We start from the raw sequence: 22,538 nt of genomic DNA, 5'->3' as shown, positions 1-22,538 counted from the left end.
TGGCCTATTCATCAAGGAGAGCTTTAACAGTTCTACATAGTGGATTATAGCCTATTCATCAAGGAGAGCTTTAACAGTTCTACATAGTGGATTATGGCCTATTCATCAAGGAGAGCTTTAACAGTTCTACATAGTGGATTATAGCCTATTCATCAAGGAGAGCTTTAACAGTTCTACATAGTGGATTATGGCCTATTCATCAAGGAGAGCTTTAACAGTTCTACATAGTGGATTATAGCCTATTCATCAAGGAGAGCTTTAACAGTTCTACATAGTGGATTATAGCCTATTCATCAAGGAGAGCTTTAACAGTTCTACATAGTGGATTATGGCCTATTCATCAAGGAGAGCTTTAACAGTTCTACATAGTGGATTATAGCCTATTCATCAAGGAGAGCTTTAACAGTTCTATATAGTGGATTATAGCCTATTCATCAAGGAGAGCTTTAACAGTTCTACATAGTGGATTATAGCCTATTCATCAAGGAGAGCTTTAACAGTTCTACATAGTGGATTATGGCCTATTCATCAAGGAGAGCTTTAACAGTTCTACATAGTGGATTATAGCCTATTCATCAAGGAGAGCTTTAACAGTTCTACATAGTGGATTATGTCCTATTCATCAAGGAGAGCTTTAACAGTTCTACATAGTGGATTATGGCCTATTCATCAAGGAGAGCTTTAACAGTTCTACATAGTGGATCATGGCCTATTCATCAAGGAGAGCTTTAACAGTTCTACATAGTGGATTATAGCCTATTCATCAAGGAGAGCTTTAACAGTTCTACATAGTGGATTATAGCCTATTCATCAAGGAGAGCTTTAACAGTTCTACATAGTGGATTATAGCCTATTCATCAAGGAGAGCTTTAACAGTTCTACATAGTGGATTATAGCCTATTCATCAAGGAGAGCTTTAACAGTTCTACATAGTGGATTATAGCCTATTCATCAAGGAGAGCTTTAACAGTTCTACATAGTGGATTATAGCCTATTCATCAAGGAGAGCTTTAACAGTTCTACATAGTGGATTATAGCCTATTCATCAAGGAGAGCTTTAACAGTTCTACATAGTGGATTATGGCCTATTCATCAAGGAGAGCTTTAACAGTTCTACATAGTGGATTATGGCCTATTCATCAAGGAGAGCTTTAACAGTTCTACATAGTGGATTATGGCCTATTCATCAAGGAGAGCTTTAACAGTTCTACATAGTGGATTATGGCCTATTCATCAAGGAGAGCTTTAACAGTTCTACATAGTGGATTATAGCCTATTCATCAAGGAGAGCTTTAACAGTTCTACATAGTGGATTATGGCCTATTCATCAAGGAGAGCTTTAACAGTTCTACATAGTGGATTATAGCCTATTCATCAAGGAGAGCTTTAACAGTTCTACATAGTGGATTATAGCCTATTCATCAAGGAGAGCTTTAACAGTTCTACATAGTGGATTATAGCCTATTCATCAAGGAGAGCTTTAACAGTTCTACATAGTGGATTATGGCCTATTCATCAAGGAGAGCTTTAACAGTTCTACATAGTGGATTATAGCCTATTCATCAAGGAGAGCTTTAACAGTTCTACATAGTGGATTATAGCCTATTCATCAAGGAGAGCTTTAACAGTTCTACATAGTGGATTATAGCCTATTCATCAAGGAGAGCTTTAACAGTTCTACATAGTGGATTATGGCCTATTCATCAAGGAGAGCTTTAACAGTTCTACATAGTGGATTATAGCCTATTCATCAAGGAGAGCTTTAACAGTTCTACATAGTGGATTATAGCCTATTCATCAAGGAGAGCTTTAACAGTTCTACATAGTGGATTATAGCCTATTCATCAAGGAGAGCTTTAACAGTTCTACATAGTGGATTATAGCCTATTCATCAAGGAGAGCTTTAACAGTTCTACATAGTGGATTATAGCCTATTCATCAAGGAGAGCTTTAACAGTTCTACATAGTGGATTATGGCCTATTCATCAAGGAGAGCTTTAACAGTTCTACATAGTGGATTATAGCCTATTCATCAAGGAGAGCTTTAACAGTTCTACATAGTGGATCATGGCCTATTCATCAAGGAGAGCTTTAACAGTTCTACATAGTGGATCATGGCCTATTCATCAAGGAGAGCTTTAACAGTTCTACATAGTGGATTATGGCCTATTCATCAAGGAGAGCTTTAACAGTTCTACATAGTGGATCATGGCCTATTCATCAAGGAGAGCTTTAACAGTTCTACATAGTGGATCATGGCCTATTCATCAAGGAGAGCTTTAACAGTTCTACATAGTGGATTATGGCCTATTCATCAAGGAGAGCTTTAACAGTTCTACATAGTGGATTATAGCCTATTCATCAAGGAGAGCTTTAACAGTTCTACATAGTGGATTATGGCCTATTCATCAAGGAGAGCTTTAACAGTTCTACATAGTGGATTATAGCCTATTCATCAAGGAGAGCTTTAACAGTTCTACATAGTGGATTATGGCCTATTCATCAAGGAGAGCTTTAACAGTTCTACATAGTGGATCATGGCCTATTCATCAAGGAGAGCTTTAACAGTTCTACATAGTGGATTATAGCCTATTCATCAAGGAGAGCTTTAACAGTTCTACATAGTGGATTATGGCCTATTCATCAAGGAGAGCTTTAACAGTTCTACATAGTGGATTATGGCCTATTCATCAAGGAGAGCTTTAACAGTTCTACATAGTGGATTATAGCCTATTCATCAAGGAGAGCTTTAACAGTTCTACATAGTGGATTATAGCCTATTCATCAAGGAGAGCTTTAACAGTTCTACATAGTGGATTATAGCCTATTCATCAAGGAGAGCTTTAACAGTTCTACATAGTGGATTATGGCCTATTCATCAAGGAGAGCTTTAACAGTTCTACATAGTGGATTATGGCCTATTCATCAAGGAGAGCTTTAACAGTTCTACATAGTGGATTATAGCCTATTCATCAAGGAGAGCTTTAACAGTTCTACATAGTGGATTATAGCCTATTCATCAAGGAGAGCTTTAACAGTTCTACATAGTGGATTATAGCCTATTCATCAAGGAGAGCTTTAACAGTTCTACATAGTGGATTATGGCCTATTCATCAAGGAGAGCTTTAACAGTTCTACATAGTGGATTATGGCCTATTCATCAAGGAGAGCTTTAACAGTTCTACATAGTGGATTATAGCCTATTCATCAAGGAGAGCTTTAACAGTTCTACATAGTGGATTATAGCCTATTCATCAAGGAGAGCTTTAACAGTTCTACATAGTGGATTATGGCCTATTCATCAAGGAGAGCTTTAACAGTTCTACATAGTGGATTATAGCCTATTCATCAAGGAGAGCTTTAACAGTTCTACATAGTGGATCATGGCCTATTCATCAAGGAGAGCTTTAACAGTTCTACATAGTGGATTATAGCCTATTCATCAAGGAGAGCTTTAACAGTTCTACATAGTGGATTATAGCCTATTCATCAAGGAGAGCTTTAACAGTTCTACATAGTGGATTATAGCCTATTCATCAAGGAGAGCTTTAACAGTTCTACATAGTGGATTATAGCCTATTCATCAAGGAGAGCTTTAACAGTTCTACATAGTGGATTATAGCCTATTCATCAAGGAGAGCTTTAACAGTTCTACATAGTGGATTATAGCCTATTCATCAAGGAGAGCTTTAACAGTTCTACATAGTGGATTATAGCCTATTCATCAAGGAGAGCTTTAACAGTTCTACATAGTGGATTATGGCCTATTCATCAAGGAGAGCTTTAACAGTTCTACATAGTGGATTATGGCCTATTCATCAAGGAGAGCTTTAACAGTTCTACATAGTGGATTATGGCCTATTCATCAAGGAGAGCTTTAACAGTTCTACATAGTGGATTATGGCCTATTCATCAAGGAGAGCTTTAACAGTTCTACATAGTGGATTATAGCCTATTCATCAAGGAGAGCTTTAACAGTTCTACATAGTGGATTATGGCCTATTCATCAAGGAGAGCTTTAACAGTTCTACATAGTGGATTATAGCCTATTCATCAAGGAGAGCTTTAACAGTTCTACATAGTGGATTATAGCCTATTCATCAAGGAGAGCTTTAACAGTTCTACATAGTGGATTATAGCCTATTCATCAAGGAGAGCTTTAACAGTTCTACATAGTGGATTATGGCCTATTCATCAAGGAGAGCTTTAACAGTTCTACATAGTGGATTATAGCCTATTCATCAAGGAGAGCTTTAACAGTTCTACATAGTGGATTATAGCCTATTCATCAAGGAGAGCTTTAACAGTTCTACATAGTGGATTATAGCCTATTCATCAAGGAGAGCTTTAACAGTTCTACATAGTGTATTATGGCCTATTCATCAAGGAGAGCTTTAACAGTTCTACATAGTGGATTATAGCCTATTCATCAAGGAGAGCTTTAACAGTTCTACATAGTGGATTATAGCCTATTCATCAAGGAGAGCTTTAACAGTTCTACATAGTGGATTATAGCCTATTCATCAAGGAGAGCTTTAACAGTTCTACATAGTGGATTATAGCCTATTCATCAAGGAGAGCTTTAACAGTTCTACATAGTGGATTATAGCCTATTCATCAAGGAGAGCTTTAACAGTTCTACATAGTGGATTATGGCCTATTCATCAAGGAGAGCTTTAACAGTTCTACATAGTGGATTATAGCCTATTCATCAAGGAGAGCTTTAACAGTTCTACATAGTGGATCATGGCCTATTCATCAAGGAGAGCTTTAACAGTTCTACATAGTGGATCATGGCCTATTCATCAAGGAGAGCTTTAACAGTTCTACATAGTGGATCATGGCCTATTCATCAAGGAGAGCTTTAACAGTTCTACATAGTGGATCATGGCCTATTCATCAAGGAGAGCTTTAACAGTTCTACATAGTGGATCATGGCCTATTCATCAAGGAGAGCTTTAACAGTTCTACATAGTGGATTATGGCCTATTCATCAAGGAGAGCTTTAACAGTTCTACATAGTGGATTATAGCCTATTCATCAAGGAGAGCTTTAACAGTTCTACATAGTGGATTATGGCCTATTCATCAAGGAGAGCTTTAACAGTTCTACATAGTGGATTATAGCCTATTCATCAAGGAGAGCTTTAACAGTTCTACATAGTGGATTATGGCCTATTCATCAAGGAGAGCTTTAACAGTTCTACATAGTGGATCATGGCCTATTCATCAAGGAGAGCTTTAACAGTTCTACATAGTGGATTATAGCCTATTCATCAAGGAGAGCTTTAACAGTTCTACATAGTGGATTATGGCCTATTCATCAAGGAGAGCTTTAACAGTTCTACATAGTGGATTATGGCCTATTCATCAAGGAGAGCTTTAACAGTTCTACATAGTGGATTATAGCCTATTCATCAAGGAGAGCTTTAACAGTTCTACATAGTGGATCATGGCCTATTCATCAAGGAGAGCTTTAACAGTTCTACATAGTGGATTATAGCCTATTCATCAAGGAGAGCTTTAACAGTTCTACATAGTGGATTATAGCCTATTCATCAAGGAGAGCTTTAACAGTTCTACATAGTGGATCATGGCCTATTCATCAAGGAGAGCTTTAACAGTTCTACATAGTGGATTATAGCCTATTCATCAAGGAGAGCTTTAACAGTTCTACATAGTGGATTATAGCCTATTCATCAAGGAGAGCTTTAACAGTTCTACATAGTGGATTATGGCCTATTCATCAAGGAGAGCTTTAACAGTTCTACATAGTGGATTATAGCCTATTCATCAAGGAGAGCTTTAACAGTTCTACATAGTGGATTATGGCCTATTCATCAAGGAGAGCTTTAACAGTTCTACATAGTGGATTATAGCCTATTCATCAAGGAGAGCTTTAACAGTTCTACATAGTGGATTATAGCCTATTCATCAAGGAGAGCTTTAACAGTTCTACATAGTGGATTATGGCCTATTCATCAAGGAGAGCTTTAACAGTTCTACATAGTGGATTATGGCCTATTCATCAAGGAGAGCTTTAACAGTTCTACATAGTGGATTATAGCCTATTCATCAAGGAGAGCTTTAACAGTTCTACATAGTGGATTATAGCCTATTCATCAAGGAGAGCTTTAACAGTTCTACATAGTGGATTATAGCCTATTCATCAAGGAGAGCTTTAACAGTTCTACATAGTGGATTATGGCCTATTCATCAAGGAGAGCTTTAACAGTTCTACATAGTGGATTATGGCCTATTCATCAAGGAGAGCTTTAACAGTTCTACATAGTGGATTATAGCCTATTCATCAAGGAGAGCTTTAACAGTTCTACATAGTGGATTATAGCCTATTCATCAAGGAGAGCTTTAACAGTTCTACATAGTGGATTATGGCCTATTCATCAAGGAGAGCTTTAACAGTTCTACATAGTGGATTATAGCCTATTCATCAAGGAGAGCTTTAACAGTTCTACATAGTGGATTATGGCCTATTCATCAAGGAGAGCTTTAACAGTTCTACATAGTGGATCATGGCCTATTCATCAAGGAGAGCTTTAACAGTTCTACATAGTGGATTATAGCCTATTCATCAAGGAGAGCTTTAACAGTTCTACATAGTGGATTATGGCCTATTCATCAAGGAGAGCTTTAACAGTTCTACATAGTGGATTATAGCCTATTCATCAAGGAGAGCTTTAACAGTTCTACATAGTGGATCATGGCCTATTCATCAAGGAGAGCTTTAACAGTTCTACATAGTGGATCATGGCCTATTCATCAAGGAGAGCTTTAACAGTTCTACATAGTGGATTATAGCCTATTCATCAAGGAGAGCTTTAACAGTTCTACATAGTGGATTATGGCCTATTCATCAAGGAGAGCTTTAACAGTTATACATAGTGGATTATGGCCTATTCATCAAGGAGAGCTTTAACAGTTCTACATAGTGGATTATAGCCTATTCATCAAGGAGAGCTTTAACAGTTCTACATAGTGGATTATGGCCTATTCATCAAGGAGAGCTTTAACAGTTCTACATAGTGGATTATGGCCTATTCATCAAGGAGAGCTTTAACAGTTCTACATAGTGGATTATGGCCTATTCATCAAGGAGAGCTTTAACAGTTCTACATAGTGGATTATGGCCTATTCATCAAGGAGAGCTTTAACAGTTCTACATAGTGGATCATGGCCTATTCATCAAGGAGAGCTTTAACAGTTCTACATAGTGGATTATAGCCTATTCATCAAGGAGAGCTTTAACAGTTCTACATAGTGGATTATGGCCTATTCATCAAGGAGAGCTTTAACAGTTCTACATAGTGGATTATAGCCTATTCATCAAGGAGAGCTTTAACAGTTCTACATAGTGGATTATGGCCTATTCATCAAGGAGAGCTTTAACAGTTCTACATAGTGGATTATGGCCTATTCATCAAGGAGAGCTTTAACAGTTCTACATAGTGGATTATAGCCTATTCATCAAGGAGAGCTTTAACAGTTCTACATAGTGGATCATGGCCTATTCATCAAGGAGAGCTTTAACAGTTCTACATAGTGGATCATGGCCTATTCATCAAGGAGAGCTTTAACAGTTCTACATAGTGGATCATGGCCTATTCATCAAGGAGAGCTTTAACAGTTCTACATAGTGGATCATGGCCTATTCATCAAGGAGAGCTTTAACAGTTCTACATAGTGGATCATGGCCTATTCATCAAGGAGAGCTTTAACAGTTCTACATAGTGGATTATGGCCTATTCATCAAGGAGAGCTTTAACAGTTCTACATAGTGGATTATGGCCTATTCATCAAGGAGAGCTTTAACAGTTCTACATAGTGGATTATAGCCTATTCATCAAGGAGAGCTTTAACAGTTCTACATAGTGGATTATAGCCTATTCATCAAGGAGAGCTTTAACAGTTCTACATAGTGGATTATGGCCTATTCATCAAGGAGAGCTTTAACAGTTCTACATAGTGGATTATGGCCTATTCATCAAGGAGAGCTTTAACAGTTCTACATAGTGGATTATAGCCTATTCATCAAGGAGAGCAATGTTACTAATTAGTTCTGGAGATTGAGCTGCACTTTCTCTGAAGTACCATATCACAGCATCATTAATTAGCACATTCAAATCACTTCCTTAAGATACTGTCATAATCCACACGTTACATGCTAGATGTTATATGAATTGATAAAGTCATACAAGAACCCAACAGTCAAAGTAAAATAATAACACTGCTAGGAGTCCTTGGCTCTAACATAAATATGTCATTTGTGGCAAATGCATTTCTGGGCTATGTCTGGTGTTCTTTGCTATGCCTTTCCATCAAAAGTGTGCGCCATCCGCTGGCTCTTGTACACGCCTCCCATTGTGGCAACAAGGATTTGCCACTGCAGGAGAGAGGGAGGGGTTATGAGACAGGCAGGAAACTCTCTGCCATGAAGATACAGTATGCCACAGGGAAAACACAAGTACAAAGAATAAGTAATGCACTGGAAATATACTGTAAATACAACATACTGTTTCTTTGTGGTGTAAGGACATACAAAAGCCCTAAGCAAACAAGAAAATATTGGATGACAAAAAATAAGCTGTGTGCATGTACTAAGTTAAAGCTTGTATACAGGGAAATATCTACAGTAGGATACTGTGGGCTTATCACTGATAGTGGTATCCAATATATTCACCAAATGCTTTTCTCAGGGAACACAAGTTACCCAATTCAGCAATATTTCAAAACTGTTATGAGTACTGCTTTAACAACACAAGTAAGTGTATTTATTTGGTGAAAGGAAAAAAAATATTTGAAAAAGTCCTGTAGTTTTGATGATTCATAATGCAATCCATACTCAAGGCTGAATTTCAGTGGGATTCATTCACAGGAGGCAGCAGAGGGGAGGACGGCTCATAATAACAGCTGGATTGAAGTCAATGGAATGGTATCAAACACATAGAAACCTTGTGTTTAAGGTGTTCAATGCCATTCCATTGATTCCATTCCAGCCATTACTATGAGCCCATTCTCCCCAATTCAGGTGCCACCGGCCTCCTGTGGCATTAATTTAGTAACAGTGAAAGAACTTGTCAGCTGCAGAGTTTCCTCTGCCAGCACAACTCCTGCTTGCTCGCTGAAATGTATTCCTACTCCCTGGGTGGACAAGAGGAATCTTTCGTCAAGCCTTATCCATCCGGCATGAATCTGGAATCAGTTGGATACACCCTCCTCTGAATTCATGTCCTAGATACAGAGTGGATGATTCTCATGATTATATTCCTGCTCAGGACCCAACACATACAGACACAGACAACATTACCACCCCTGAGAGACTCATACCCCAACGATGAGCCGTTTCACAGATTTTTATGATTCTGAACCACATATTATTTGGGAACATATTGTCTTCAGGTGTTGTGAACATTCCAAGCGTGTTCTCCACCCCCGATTTCTTATTCTACAGATTAGGCTGAGAGGGAAAATATTCTCCCTCAAAGGAAGAAGGGAAAGACCCAAACAGACTAAGTATGTGTGGCCAATCAACTTTGTGCCTTGCTGTGCCTTCTGTCCCTCTGGGCACGTTGATCCAGGCGCAGTGAAGTCCTCCTTCTCCCCCGGCGCCTGTAATACCTGCATGATGAGAGCCAGGGCGCTGGCAGCTGCAGCAGTCACACTCCCCCCACAGCACCCCACCTACAACCACCCTCCCATCTACTGCGCACACACACAGTCTGCTGAAGCTCTTTAGAGCCACCTACTGCATTCCTGACTGTACAGCAGTGTTACTACTGCTTCTCTGCTCTGTGGGTTGTACTGAGAGTGATGTTTAGAACAACATGAGAGATTGCAATCGTAGGAGTTGATTGAGGCATCTAATAAACACTATGGCAGATGGGATGATTCTAATTAGACTGAAGCTAAACATAGTATGGTGACTAATTTTAGACCCAGTCATAAACCAAAAAGTGTTACTTTCCTTACTAATTTGAAAGTCCACTTTTGTGTATTTTGGGTACAAAGGCAATTGTTACCGTGTCTGGGAGGATTGCTGATTCTGGGAAACTCAATGAAAGTATTCCCAGTTTCCCACAACAACATCTAAACCTAATCAACCAGAACAGCACTCTTTGTTCAGCACTCTAAATCCAATTAAGGTTGTTTGGACAGATATCTGAATAGAAAAATGTACCATGCAAAAACATAGTTGGTACTCAGCCAAACAAGATTGCTTTCCATTGGGATAACTATGCTCTTCTTCACAGCAGCACAGTGAGCAATCATCCCTCCCTAATAGCATGATGTGATACTGTAGTTCCCACTGTGGAAACTTGATTATATCAATCACACGTCATAAAAACACTTGGTGGAAAATGTAACAAGTCAGAGGAAGGGCAAAGACAGTAAGACATACAGGACTTGGAGATCAACTCCTGGGCCACTTCTAAGATTATGCCTTAGTGGGCAGTCAGAAATGTTTTGGCTGTTTCAAAGCTTGCTTACTGCAATTGTATATGTTTAACATTAACTCAGGCAAAATCCATTGGGTGGGCAACATGACATTTTGGGTGGGCATTGCCCAACCCTGCAGCCCCCTATAGCCAACGGTTATCACCTCTAGAGGAGAGCTACAGAGAGAGTACTCAAGAAAGAAAATCTAAAGTTGAATGTTGAATGAGTTTACTGTACGCATATGAAGCTGGAGGAATCTCTAGCCAGACAAAGGCATTCATGTTCACATCCACTGTTACATTCCAACACTACACTTTAATAGTTATATGTGCCCAAGAATGGTTTTGTGGGTTAAATGTGTCCTCCAACATAGAAAACATTTTAGCATTAGACTTATGGAAATATGCAAGGCGATCCCACTGAGCAAAAACTGGTTGAATCAACATAATTTCCACGTCATGTCTACAAAAAAAATCTGTGATGTTGAATCAATGTGGAAAACTGACTGGATTTGAAAAAAGCTATAAACATGAGGGAATTTTGTCATTTTTTTCACCCAACTTTTAACCTAAATCCAATTACATTATATATTTTTTGTGGTTTTAACGTTAGTTGACAACAACCAAATATACAATCAAAACTAGTCGTTGAAATGAAGTCTGTGCCCAGTGGGATGGCTCCCTAACACTGCATTTTGAGTGCTGCCATGGAACTTTTCCTAAAGTATGGTGACATCCTCCTTAGTGGATAAAAGGTTCAATACAAACAGTAGCATAATAAAATAAACACATTAAATCAAAGCTTCCATCTGAAGACATACCACAGTGATGATTCCTAAGATGACTGCTGACAGAAGTGATCCATTCTCCATGCTCACTCAATATCAGGACAGCTGTCCACTGTACGGCTGTCCACTGTACTCTCCACTGTATTATTGCACACTGCACACATCAATTAGCACAGAGGCCTCTCTTTGTGTGTTTCCATTAATACCAAATTGTGTTCACACAAAGCGGTCAATCACTTCACTGCATAGGTAAATTATGCAATTAATCCATGAATGGGTCCCCAAAATAACCGTCAAATGAAAGTCCTTGCATTAAATGCTTTTTGTTCTCCGTGTCTTGTTTGGGAACATTTACAAAGGCATTCATTTCTTTAATTTGCCTAGTTAAAAAAGGTTAAATAAATACAAAAATGTATTTCTTTAATTAATCCATGAATGGGTCCTCCATTCAATTAATTTACTAAAGGGATAGTTTCTATTTATATATGCAAATACAATTTCCTGTCTGTCACATTAGAGGTCTGCTTTATTGAATTCTTCCAGATCTGCTTTTAGTCCCAGCAGAAGGGATGTGTAAATGTACAAATAACTGTATCATTTCATCAGCCTTCCAGGCGCAAGCATCATCGACAGCGAGATGGCATAAATTCAACAACAGCTTGGTAAGGTTTTCAGGTCATGTGAGGACAAGGTACTAAAAAGGGAGTTTTATTTTCTGATAATACAATGCTCCCTTTGATATAGCCACTACTGAAACATGATATTGAGATTACTTCGCAATACAAAATGGAGGCCTTCTGAAAATCACCATCATGCTGGAATGTGTATATTGGACCAGGCTACAGCAATAGCCTCAAAGCACAAGGCACAATGACTCAATAATCAAAACGTAAGGGTAGCCTAAATGTGCTTCCATCATCATTACTCTGATTCCAACACAGGCTCAGTGGTAGGCTGAGAAGATCAATAGACCAAAGCTAGACAGAGATAGAGCTCTTCTCAGTAGGTTCTGCTTCATGTTCTGTTCTCAGCACTGTTCTCAGCTCTTCTCAGTAAGTGCTGCTTCATGTTCTGTTCTCAGCACTGTTCTCAGCTCTTCTCAGTAGGTGCTGCTTCATGTTCTGTTCTCACCACTGTTCTCAGCACTGTTCTCAGCTCTTCTCAGTAGGTGCTGCTTCATGTTCTGTTCTCAGCACTGTTCTCAGCTCTTCTCAGTAGGTGCTGCTTCATGTTCTGTTCTCAGCACTGTTCTCAGCTCTTCTCAGTAGGTGCTGCTTCATGTTCTGTTCTCAGCACCACAAAAAACAGCTCTATTATCGTCACTCACTGTCTGTTTGCTCTAACACTGACAAACGGCTTCAACTCGCATGCAATTGGATTCATTTTGTGTTAGGCATTCAGCAATGGCTTCAATGTGCTCTAATTTGATAGGAAGTAACAACGGTAAAATCTCACATGGATAGAAGCTTGAGACATTTACCTGCCTTACACCCCATAGTTTTAGTTTACCTCTGAAAACTATAGGCTATACAGGAAAGTATTGGATTATTCAAGTAATTAGGACGAGTCAAAAATTCCCTTTCAAGTACCTTTCTTTCGCCTTCAAAGGAATGACACAAAATATATAAAAAATTAATTTGCAAATGGTTTATACCACCAGCTAGGTCCTCAGCAGCTTGCCAGCAGGATGCCATCCACATTATCTACTAGAAGTCACATCTGTTCATCTCCAGTACCCTACATTTGGCAATGGTAATTCATTGACCCATTATTAGACCTGTATGTGTTCCATATTGTCACCAAACCAGCCTTGACTCTGTTCACTTCAACCCAAAGAATTGATACACCTCTACACACATGGTGTATCATTACCATGAATCCAAAGTTTATTGTGAGCAGAGAAAAATGGGTGAATGTGCATCAGAATTGAAATAACATAGTATCCACAGAGTTTAAGACATTGGTCTTATATTGTAAATTATAAATACATAAAACAGGTAGCTAGGTATACAGTGAATGCAGTAGGTAGGTATGTTAATAGAGCGAAATGGAAGAAAATGGAGTGAGTCAACTGGTTGTCCACTGAGTGAGGCCTGCCTCCATAGTGTTAAGTTAGTAGCCTAGTTGTGGTTCACTTCCACCAGAAGGTCTTTGTTATTCCCACCAGGTGTCCATCCTCCGTACCCTCACCCTCTGCTTGTAATGGTACTCCTTCAGGTGTTTCTTCAGGGTGTTGGGGATGGGCAGCACGTTGATGCCGTCGTAGGTGGTGCAGCTGCTGATCCTCGCCCGGCACACGTGCTGCAGGCTGAAGGGCAGGGTGCGGTGGATGGGGTTGGACAGCAGAGGCTCGAAGAACATGCAGGAGTTGGGGTCCTTGTAGTGCTCCAGCAGCCCCGTGACGGTGGGCGCATGGAAAACACTGGGGTCGTGCACGTCGAAGCTGAAGTTGTGGTTCCACTGCTCGATGCGGGCGTGCAGCGAGCGGCCGTAGCGGCGGAAGCTGACGGAGAAGAGGTAGTCTTCCTGGGCTGAGTCGCGGAGCAGGAAGGTGCCCTCTGGCTTACCCTCCAGCAGTGTCTCGGCCTCATAGCGGTCCATCACACCCCAGTAGCAGGGTAAGTTAGTGATCTGCAGCAGGTCAGGCACCAGACAGTGGATGTAGTCGATCTGGGTGTGGATGCGATAGCCGTCCTGAGTAGGGGGACCCTCAGCCTGGGGCACAACAATTTTGGTTGGCTGGAGGCTGGCTGTGACCTCAGGGTCAACCATGGGGTCAGGCACAGAAGCAGCTTCACAGACAGGGACCAAGGCAGATGCTGAGGCAGAAGAGGAGGAGGCCACGGCCACGGCCACCACCTCATCGAGAGTGTCCAGACAGCTCTGCAGCAAGAGCTGGTGCTGCTGTTGCCTCTGGAGAAGCAGCTGCTGTTGCTGGTGAATGGTAGCTCTGTCATCCCCTGCAAGCTCATTCATACCATGGGCCAGTTTGGGCCCCAGCTTGTACAGAGGGTTGATCTGGGCCGTCACCTCAAACGTGTGGATCTCTGCGTTGGGTGGCGGCTCCACGCCTTGCTCGATGCTGATGCGCCTGCGCTCTCGTAACCGGTCATCCACATCCTCCACCACGGCGGCCAAGTTTGAGGCAGAGGCACTAGCGCTGACCACCAAGGTGTCCACTACGGGAGGTGTGGAGATGGGGGCTGTGTGCTGCTTGATGAGGTACCACTTCTGAGCCAGCTCGGTGCCTGCAGCGAAGGGACAGTCATCCAGCATGAGTTCAGTAAGGTGGATCTTGCGGCGCGAGGAGGACCCAGCCCCGGCAGCAGCAGCTTGTGGCATAAAGACATGCTGAGTGGAACTGGACGACGGAGTGTTGGTCTTTATGGGGAAACACTGCCCCATGGCATCCTGGATCTTTTGGCGGAGTGTGCGACTGCCACCTGCCCCCCTGCCCTCAGCCTCACTGGTTGGTGGCTCAGCTGTCCCCTGTGCCAGCCTGGCAGTCCCCCTGTCCTGGCTGAGTGAAGTGACCCCCTCCAGGCCCTGCCATCTCCTGCCCTCCTTCAGTGGAGAGGAGGAACAGCGGTCCCTGGGCTCCAGACCAGTCAGCAGGTCCCCATACTCAAACCCATCGCTGACAGGCCGCTCCCCAGCTTGCTCATGGGACGTCTGGCCTTTCTTTTTTCCTCTTCCTCCCTTTTGCCCCCCGCCGGCATCTCTTCTCTCCTCAGACCGGCTCTGTCTCACCTTGGGACGGGCGCCCCGCTCCCTGTCTTTCCCACGATCACCCGACTCCTTTGGTTCAGACATGACAGGTTAATTATGGGCTGGAATAATGGTAGTTGCAGTCGGGGTCAGCTGCAGGGAAAAGGTGATTTGTGGCTGTAGTCAGTTCTCAGCAGCAAGCCCTCCCATTCAGAATCTTCCCAAAGGCTGTCAATAGCATGTCCCATGAATCACTGTCACAGTCACTTGGGGCTACAAGAGAAACAAAAAACAGAATTTCTCTTAGCTGCAGCAATTAGGGGTAAACGATCATATGTACATTAAATATAACTAAGGCCTATAAGCAAGATTTTTTTAAAGCATGCCAGAAAAAATTTGATCACACTAGACTTGTCAACTGATTTCTACAAGAAATGTATTTTTTTTTAAAACTAGGATAAAACTCATAAAATGTCTTTAAATTAACAAAACATGATGTCAAACATTGAAAAGGTATTTTTGCTGCACCCTGACAGCAAAGACTATCGGTTGGTACAGTCAATAAACTATATTCATTGTCAATAACCCATCTAGTAGATCAGGGGTTCTCAAAGTGGGGTCCGGGACCAGATCTGAAATTAATATTACTCAGATTAAATTCATTTTGGCCAAGGATCAGTGGAATAAGTTGAGGGTGTAATATTTGTTGCTTTGTAATTTCACTCCACTATTACTGTAGATAAAGTACAAGGTCATTTCCTGGAATTATAGTACAGCTCCTTTAATCTAGAATTTACGCTGGGCAACATGGGTCTGGAAGGCTCACAGGGATATTGGTATCCACAGTACTTTACCATTTAAAAAAAATTCCACAACACTTCTTGTATACCCCTTACAATGTTTTTGAAAAATGTTTTTGAACATAAACACACTAGAATACCTCACAATCAAATGCCGACCGTCCCAAGAGAATTCTCTTCGGTTATAGCCACAGCTGTGTATATTCCCCCTCAAGCCGATACCGTGACAGCCTTCAAGGAACTACACTGGACTTTGTGCTAACAAGAAACCACAAATCCTGAGGCCGCATATATTGTAGCTGGGGATTTTAACAAATCAAATTGAAGGAAAACGCTACCGATGTTCTATCAACACATTGTCTGTAGTAATCGCACTTCAAAAACTACAGACCATTGTTACCCTACCTTCCAGGATGGCTACAAGGCCCTCCCCCGCCCTCCCGTCGGCAAATCAGATCAGGACTTGTGGGAGAAAGATGTACATATAGGAAGAAACATAATACTGTACCACAAGAGAAAGATAGAGTGCATTTGCCATTCTGGTAAAATGCATTGTCTATTGTATAGGACAGGAAGCCAAAGTAAGGCCATGAGAGCATAGGACAGCTGGACATACCAAGGTCAGAGGGACATACAAAGGAGGGGGTCATGCATGTGGGATGGACTCATATGTTGTATGTGTATAAATCAGAGCCAGTGCTCTGGAAAAGTGTGTGTTCCGTGGACCATCTAGGCTTCTGATATGTTTGTATTAAAAGCCTATATTGAATTCACAAGTTCTTGTAAGTGTTCAATTTTGTTACGATTCTCCACAACAGACTCCATTCTGCTCCTCCCTTCCTAAAGGCAGAAACTCCAACAGGAAGTACCCGTGCTAAGGTCTATCACAGCTCATCTGACCAATCGAAATCCACACTTCAATATTGTTTTGATCACACGGCTGGGATATGTTCCGGGTTGCCTCGGAGAATTACATTGACACTGAGTTCATCAGGAAGTGTATAGGGGATGTTGTTCCCACTGTGACTATTAAAACCTACCCAAACCAAAAACCGTATATACAGTGCCTTGCGAAAGTATTCGGCCCCCTTGAACTTTGCGACCTTTTGCCACATTTCAGGCTTCAAACATAAAGATATAAAACTGTATTTTTTTGTGAAAAATCAACAACAAGTGGGACACAATCATGAAGTGGAACGACATTTATTGGATATTTCAAACTTTTTTAACAAATCAAAAACTGAAAAATTGGGCGTGCAAAATTATTCAGCCCCCTTAAGTTAATACTTTGTAGCGCCACCTTTTGCTGTGATTACAGCTGTAAGTCGCTTGGGGTATGTCTCTATCAGTTTTGCACATCGAGAGACTGACATTTTTTCCCATTCCTCCTTGCAAAACAGCTCGAGCTCAGTGAGGTTGGATGGAGAGCATTTGTGAACAGCAGTTTTCAGTTCTTTCCACAGATTCTCGATTGGATTCAGGTCTGGACTTTGACTTTGCCATTCTAACACCTGGATATGTTTATTTTTGAACCATTCCATTGTAGATTTTGCTTTATGTTTTGGATCATTGTCTTGTTGGAAGACAAATCTCCGTCCCAGTCTCAGGTCTTTTGCAGACTCCATCAGGTTTTCTTCCAGAATGGTCCTGTATTTGGCTCCATCCATCTTCCCATCAATTTTAACCATCTTCCCTGTCCCTGCTGAAGAAAAGCAGGCCCAAACCATGATGCTGCCACCACCATGTTTGACAGTGGGGATGGTGTGTTCAGTGTGATGAGCTGTGTTGCTTTTACGCCAAACATAACGTTTTGCATTGTTGCCAAAAAGTTCAATTTTGGTTTCATCTGACCAGAGCACCTTCTTCCACATGTTTGGTGTGTCTTCCAGGTGGCTTGTGGCAAACTTTAAACAACACTTTTTATGGATATCATTAAGAAATGTCTTTCTTCTTGCCACTCTTCCATAAAGGCCAGATTTGTGCAATATACGACTGATTGTTGTCCTATGGACAGAGTCTCCCACCTCAGCTGTAGATCTCTGCAGTTCATCCAGAGTGATCATGGGCCTCTTGGCTGCATCTCTGATCAGTCTTCTCCTTGTATGAGCTGAAAGTTTAGAGGGACGGCCAGGTCTTGGTAGATTTGCAGTGGTCTGATACTCCTTCCATTTCAATATTATCGCTTGCACAGTGCTCCTTGGGATGTTTAAAGCTTGGGAAATCTTTTTGTATCCAAATCCGGCTTTAAACTTCTTCACAACAGTATCTCGGACCTGCCTGGTGTGTTCCTTGTTCTTCATGATGCTCTCTGCGCTTTTAACGGACCTCTGAGACTATCACAGTGCAGGTGCATTTATACGGAGACTTGATTACACACAGGTGGATTGTATTCATCATCATTAGTCATTTAGGTCAACATTGGATCATTCAGAGATCCTCACTGAACTTCTGGAGAGTTTGCTGCCCTGAAAGTAAAGGGGCTGAATAATTTTGCACGCCCAATTTTTCAGTTTTTGATTTGTTAAAAAAGTTAGAAATATCCAATAAATGTCGTTCCACTTCATGATTGTGTCCCACTTGTTGTTGATTCTTCACAAAAAAATACAGTTTTATATCTTTATGTTTGAAGCCTGAAATGTGGCAAAAGGTTGCAAAGTTCAAGGGGGCCGAATACTTTTGCAAGGCACTGTAGATGGCAGCATTCACGCAAATGCGAACCGCTGCATTTAACCACGGCAAGGTGCTGGGAATATGGTTGAATACAAACAGTGTAGTTATCCCCTCTATAAGGCAATCACGCGGATAACACAGTGCCACCGACGCAACCCACTCCCAAGGACTGTGGGCTCTCGTTCTACGTGGCCGACATGAGTAAGACATTTAAGCGTTAACCCTTGCAAGGCTCACGGCCCAGACAGCATCCCTAGCCACGTCCTCAGAGCATGCGCAGACCAGCTGGCTGGTGTGTTTACGGACATATTCAATCTCTCCCTATCGCAGTCTGCTGTCCCCACTTGCTTTAAGATGTCCACCATTGTTCCTGTTCCCAAGAAAGCAAAGGTAACTGAACTAAATTACTATCGCATTGTGGCACTCACATCTGTCATCATGAAGTGCTTTGAGAGACTAGCTAAGGATAATTTGACCTCCACTTTACCTGACACCCTAGACCCACTGCAATTTGCACCCCAATAGAGCCACAGATGATGCAATCACCATCGTACTGCACACTGCCCTATCCCATCTGGACAAGACAAATACCTATGTAAAAATGCTGTTCTTTGACTATAGCTCAGCCTTCAACACCAATGTACCCTCCAAGCTCATCATTAAGCTCGGGCCCTGGGTCTGACCCCCGCCCTGTGCAACTGGGTCCTGGACTTCCTGCTCCCAGGTGGTAAAGGTAGGATACAACACCTCCACTATGCTGATCCTGATCAAGTTTGCAGACGACAACAGCAGTAGCCCGATTATCAACAATGATGAGACAGCCTACAGGGAGGAGGTAAGGGCCCTGACGGAGTGGAGCCAGGAAAACAACCTCTCCCTCAACAAAACAAAGGAGCTGATCGTGGGAGCGAGCACACCCCTATCCAGATCGACGAGATCGCAGTGGAGAAGGTGAAACGCTTCAAGTTCCTTTGTGTACACATCACTGACAACCTGAAATGGTCCACCCACACAGAGAGTGTGATGAAGAAGGCACAATAGTGCATCGTCAACCTTAGGAGGCTGAAGAAATTCAGCTTGGCTCCTAAGACCCTCACAAACTTTAATAGATGCAGAATTGAGAGCATCCTGTCGGGCTGTATCACCGCCTGGTACGGCAACTGCATCGCCCTGCAACCACAGGGCTCTCCAGAGGGTGGTGTGGTCTGCCCAACGCATCCCCGGGGGCACACTGCCTGCCCTCTAGGACACCTACAGCACCCGGTATCACAGGAAGGCCACAAAGATCATCAAGGACATCAACCACCGAGCCACGGCCTGTTCACCCCGCTATCATCCAATGACGAGGTCCATATAGGTGCATCAAAGCTGAGACAGAAGCTGTTTTTCAGTCTCTCTGTCTCAAGGCCATCAGACTGTTAAATAGCCATCACTAGCCAGCTGCCTCCCGATTACTCAACACTGCACCTTAAGAGGCTGCTGCCCTATGTACATAGACATGGAATCACTTATCACTTTAATAAGGTTTACATACTGTTTAACTAATTTCATATGTCTATACTGTATTTTAGTCAATGTCACTCTGACATTGCTCATCCTAATATTTATATATTTCTTAATTCTATTATTTAACTTTTAGATTTATGTGTATTGTTAGATACTACTACACTGTTGGAGCTAGGAGCAGAAGCATTTCGCTACACCTGCAATAACATCTGCTAAATATGTGTATGTGACCAATAAAATGTTCATTGTAAATTTTGCCATGAGACTTCCTCCTGGCAAAATGTGTGGAATTGCTGTATTTGAGGTTTAAAGCTGCAACAACAAAAAGTCGCTCCGCTGCATGACAAAATATGTAGAATTGCAGAAAATGTGCTTTAAGCCTAGAAAATGTGTTAATTAAAAAAAATACAACTGCTAAAAAAGTTCCTTCCCAGGGGTAGAGACTTCGTTCATCCGAACATGCAATGCCAAAGTCAAAGTAAATCTCATTGTATACTATTTTTTCTCACTCCAGTTGTGTTCTGATTATGTGGCGGTTCCTGATGAATTTGCTATGACAAATGGGATTCCTGGCTCCAAAATGCTTGAGAACCCAGGTAGATAACTGACTTACTCCCTTCCTTCCTTAATAACGGAGATGACGCAAGAGTTATTTTATAGCTGGATGCGATTGAAGCGGTGCCCCTGGCTAGCCAGTTAACGTTAGCTAGCTAAATGGCTATGTAGCATTAGCCTAGCATCTTCTGAAACGTCTCAGGAATCACTATTTTCTTTAGCAAGATGCGTTAGCTTACTTAAACCTTAGACACAAACAATATATATTTGTTTCATAACAAACACCCTTTGTCAATGTGCTAAAAACGAACTAAAATAGTTAATGATAACGGAAGCAAGTTTGCTAGTTGAGCTAACAGAAGGCAACATCAAGGGGAAAAAAAGGTTCGCTCAAAAGTATTACAAAGGAATGTTCGTGAAGTCTCCTTATTTGACCGTACTGTTATACTGTAATGAAAATGTTATATCATTTTGATCAGATCAATTTACTTACCATAAAAACTTCGTTGTTCTCTCCAAAAGCTAGTGAATAAAACCAGGAAAAGTTCACAACCCGGAAGTAAAAACAAAAATCAAAGTAACTCTATGTAATCTATAACACAGGACATTTCAAAGCAAACGTATTGAAAATGGATTGGTGTATTATCCAGACGAAATGTATGAATGTACATGCAGTTCATATATTGTAGTTTGTAAATATTGACTTACTGAGTCTCCTGATGTTGTTGACTAACTGACTAGGCATGTAGTGTACTGGAATGGAATGTACTGATGGCACCATTACATGCAAAACATACACACTTGTAATCCATACTCATAGGTATGATAAATCAGAATGACCTATGATAAGGCTATATGTAACTGTTGCAAAGTTTCTTATATAATCCAGTTGAAGTCAGAAGTTTACATACACCTTAGCCAAATACATTTTAAACTCAGTTTTCACAATTAATGACATTTAATCCTAGTAAAAAATTCCCTGTTTTAGGTCAGCTAGGATCACCACTTTATTTTAAGAATGTGAAATGTCAGAATAATAGAGAGAATTATTTATTTCAGCTTTGATTCTTTCATCACATTCCCAGTGGGTCAGAAGTTTACATACACTCAATTAGTATTTGATAGCATTGCCTTTAAATTGTATAAATTGGGTCAAATGTTTCAGGTAGCATTCCACAAGCTTCCCACAATAAATTGGGTGAATTTTGGCCCATTCCTCCTGACAAGAGCTGGTGTAACAGAGTCAGGTTTGTAGGGCTCCTTGCTCGCACACGCTTTTCTATAGGATTGAGGTCAGAGCTTTGTGATAGCCACCCCAATACCTTGACTTTGTTGTCCTTAAGTCATTTTGCCACAACTTTGGAAGTATGCTTGAGGTCATTGTCCATTTGGAAGACCCATTGGCGACCAAGCTTTAACTTCCTGACCAATGTCTTGAGATGTTGCTTCAATATATCCACATACTTTTCTTTCCACATGATGCCATCTATTTTGTGAAGTGCACCCATAACATGCTGCCACCCCCGTGCTTCACGGTTGGGAGGGTGTTCTTCAGCTTGCAAGCCTCCCCCTTTTTCCTCCAAACATAACGATGGTCATTATGACCAGTTTTATTTTATTTTTTCAGACCGGAGGACATTTCTCCAAAAAGTACAATCTTCGTCCCCATGTGCAGTTTCAAACCGTAGTCTGGCTTTTTTATGGCGGTTTTGGAGCAGTGGCTTCTTCCTTGCTGTGCGGCCTCTCAGGTTGTCAATATAGGACTCGTTTTACTGTGGATATAGATACTTTTGTACCTGCTTCCTCCAGCATCTTCACAAGATCCTCTGCTGTTGTTCTGTGATTTATTTGCACTTTTTTTTTACATTCATCTTCAGGACAGAACGCGTCTCCTTCCTGAGCGGTATGATGGCTGCGTGGTCCCATGGTGTTTATACTTGCAAACTATTGTTTGTACAGATGAATATGGTACCTTTAGGCATTTGGAAATTGCTCTCAAGGATGAACCAGACTTGTGGTCTCCTTTTTTTTCCTGAGGTCTTGGCTAATTTCCATTGA

The 22,538-nt window shown here is 41.3% G+C and overlaps 1 protein-coding gene across 1 annotated transcript; it reads right to left on the bottom strand.

The window, feature by feature from the left end:
• Positions 1 to 11,747: 11,747 nt before the first annotated feature.
• Positions 11,748 to 21,279, bottom strand: LOC110507786 (suppressor of cytokine signaling 5). Its single transcript, XM_036965428.1, has 3 exons — positions 21,189 to 21,279; positions 20,974 to 21,002; positions 11,748 to 15,222 (listed from the first exon to the last, which is right to left on the bottom strand). Exon 3 carries the CDS (start codon positions 15,052 to 15,054, stop codon positions 13,396 to 13,398), a length of 1,659 nt encoding a protein of 552 aa, XP_036821323.1. The 5' UTR covers positions 15,055 to 15,222; positions 20,974 to 21,002; positions 21,189 to 21,279; the 3' UTR covers positions 11,748 to 13,395.
• Between the last annotated feature and the right edge of the window lie 1,259 nt (positions 21,280 to 22,538).

Source organism: Oncorhynchus mykiss, chromosome 27, assembly GCF_013265735.2.
Source record: "Oncorhynchus mykiss isolate Arlee chromosome 27, USDA_OmykA_1.1, whole genome shotgun sequence".
In the NCBI taxonomy this organism is placed as follows: domain Eukaryota; kingdom Metazoa; phylum Chordata; class Actinopteri; order Salmoniformes; family Salmonidae; genus Oncorhynchus; species Oncorhynchus mykiss.
This window is presented reverse-complemented; position numbering and strand designations above follow the sequence as displayed.

Bases quoted from the DNA above. Each gene is read 5' to 3' on its own strand.
- LOC110507786 (XM_036965428.1), bottom strand. From the start codon at position 15,054: ATGTCTGAACCAAAGGAGTCGGGTGATCGTGGGAAAGACAGGGAGCGG.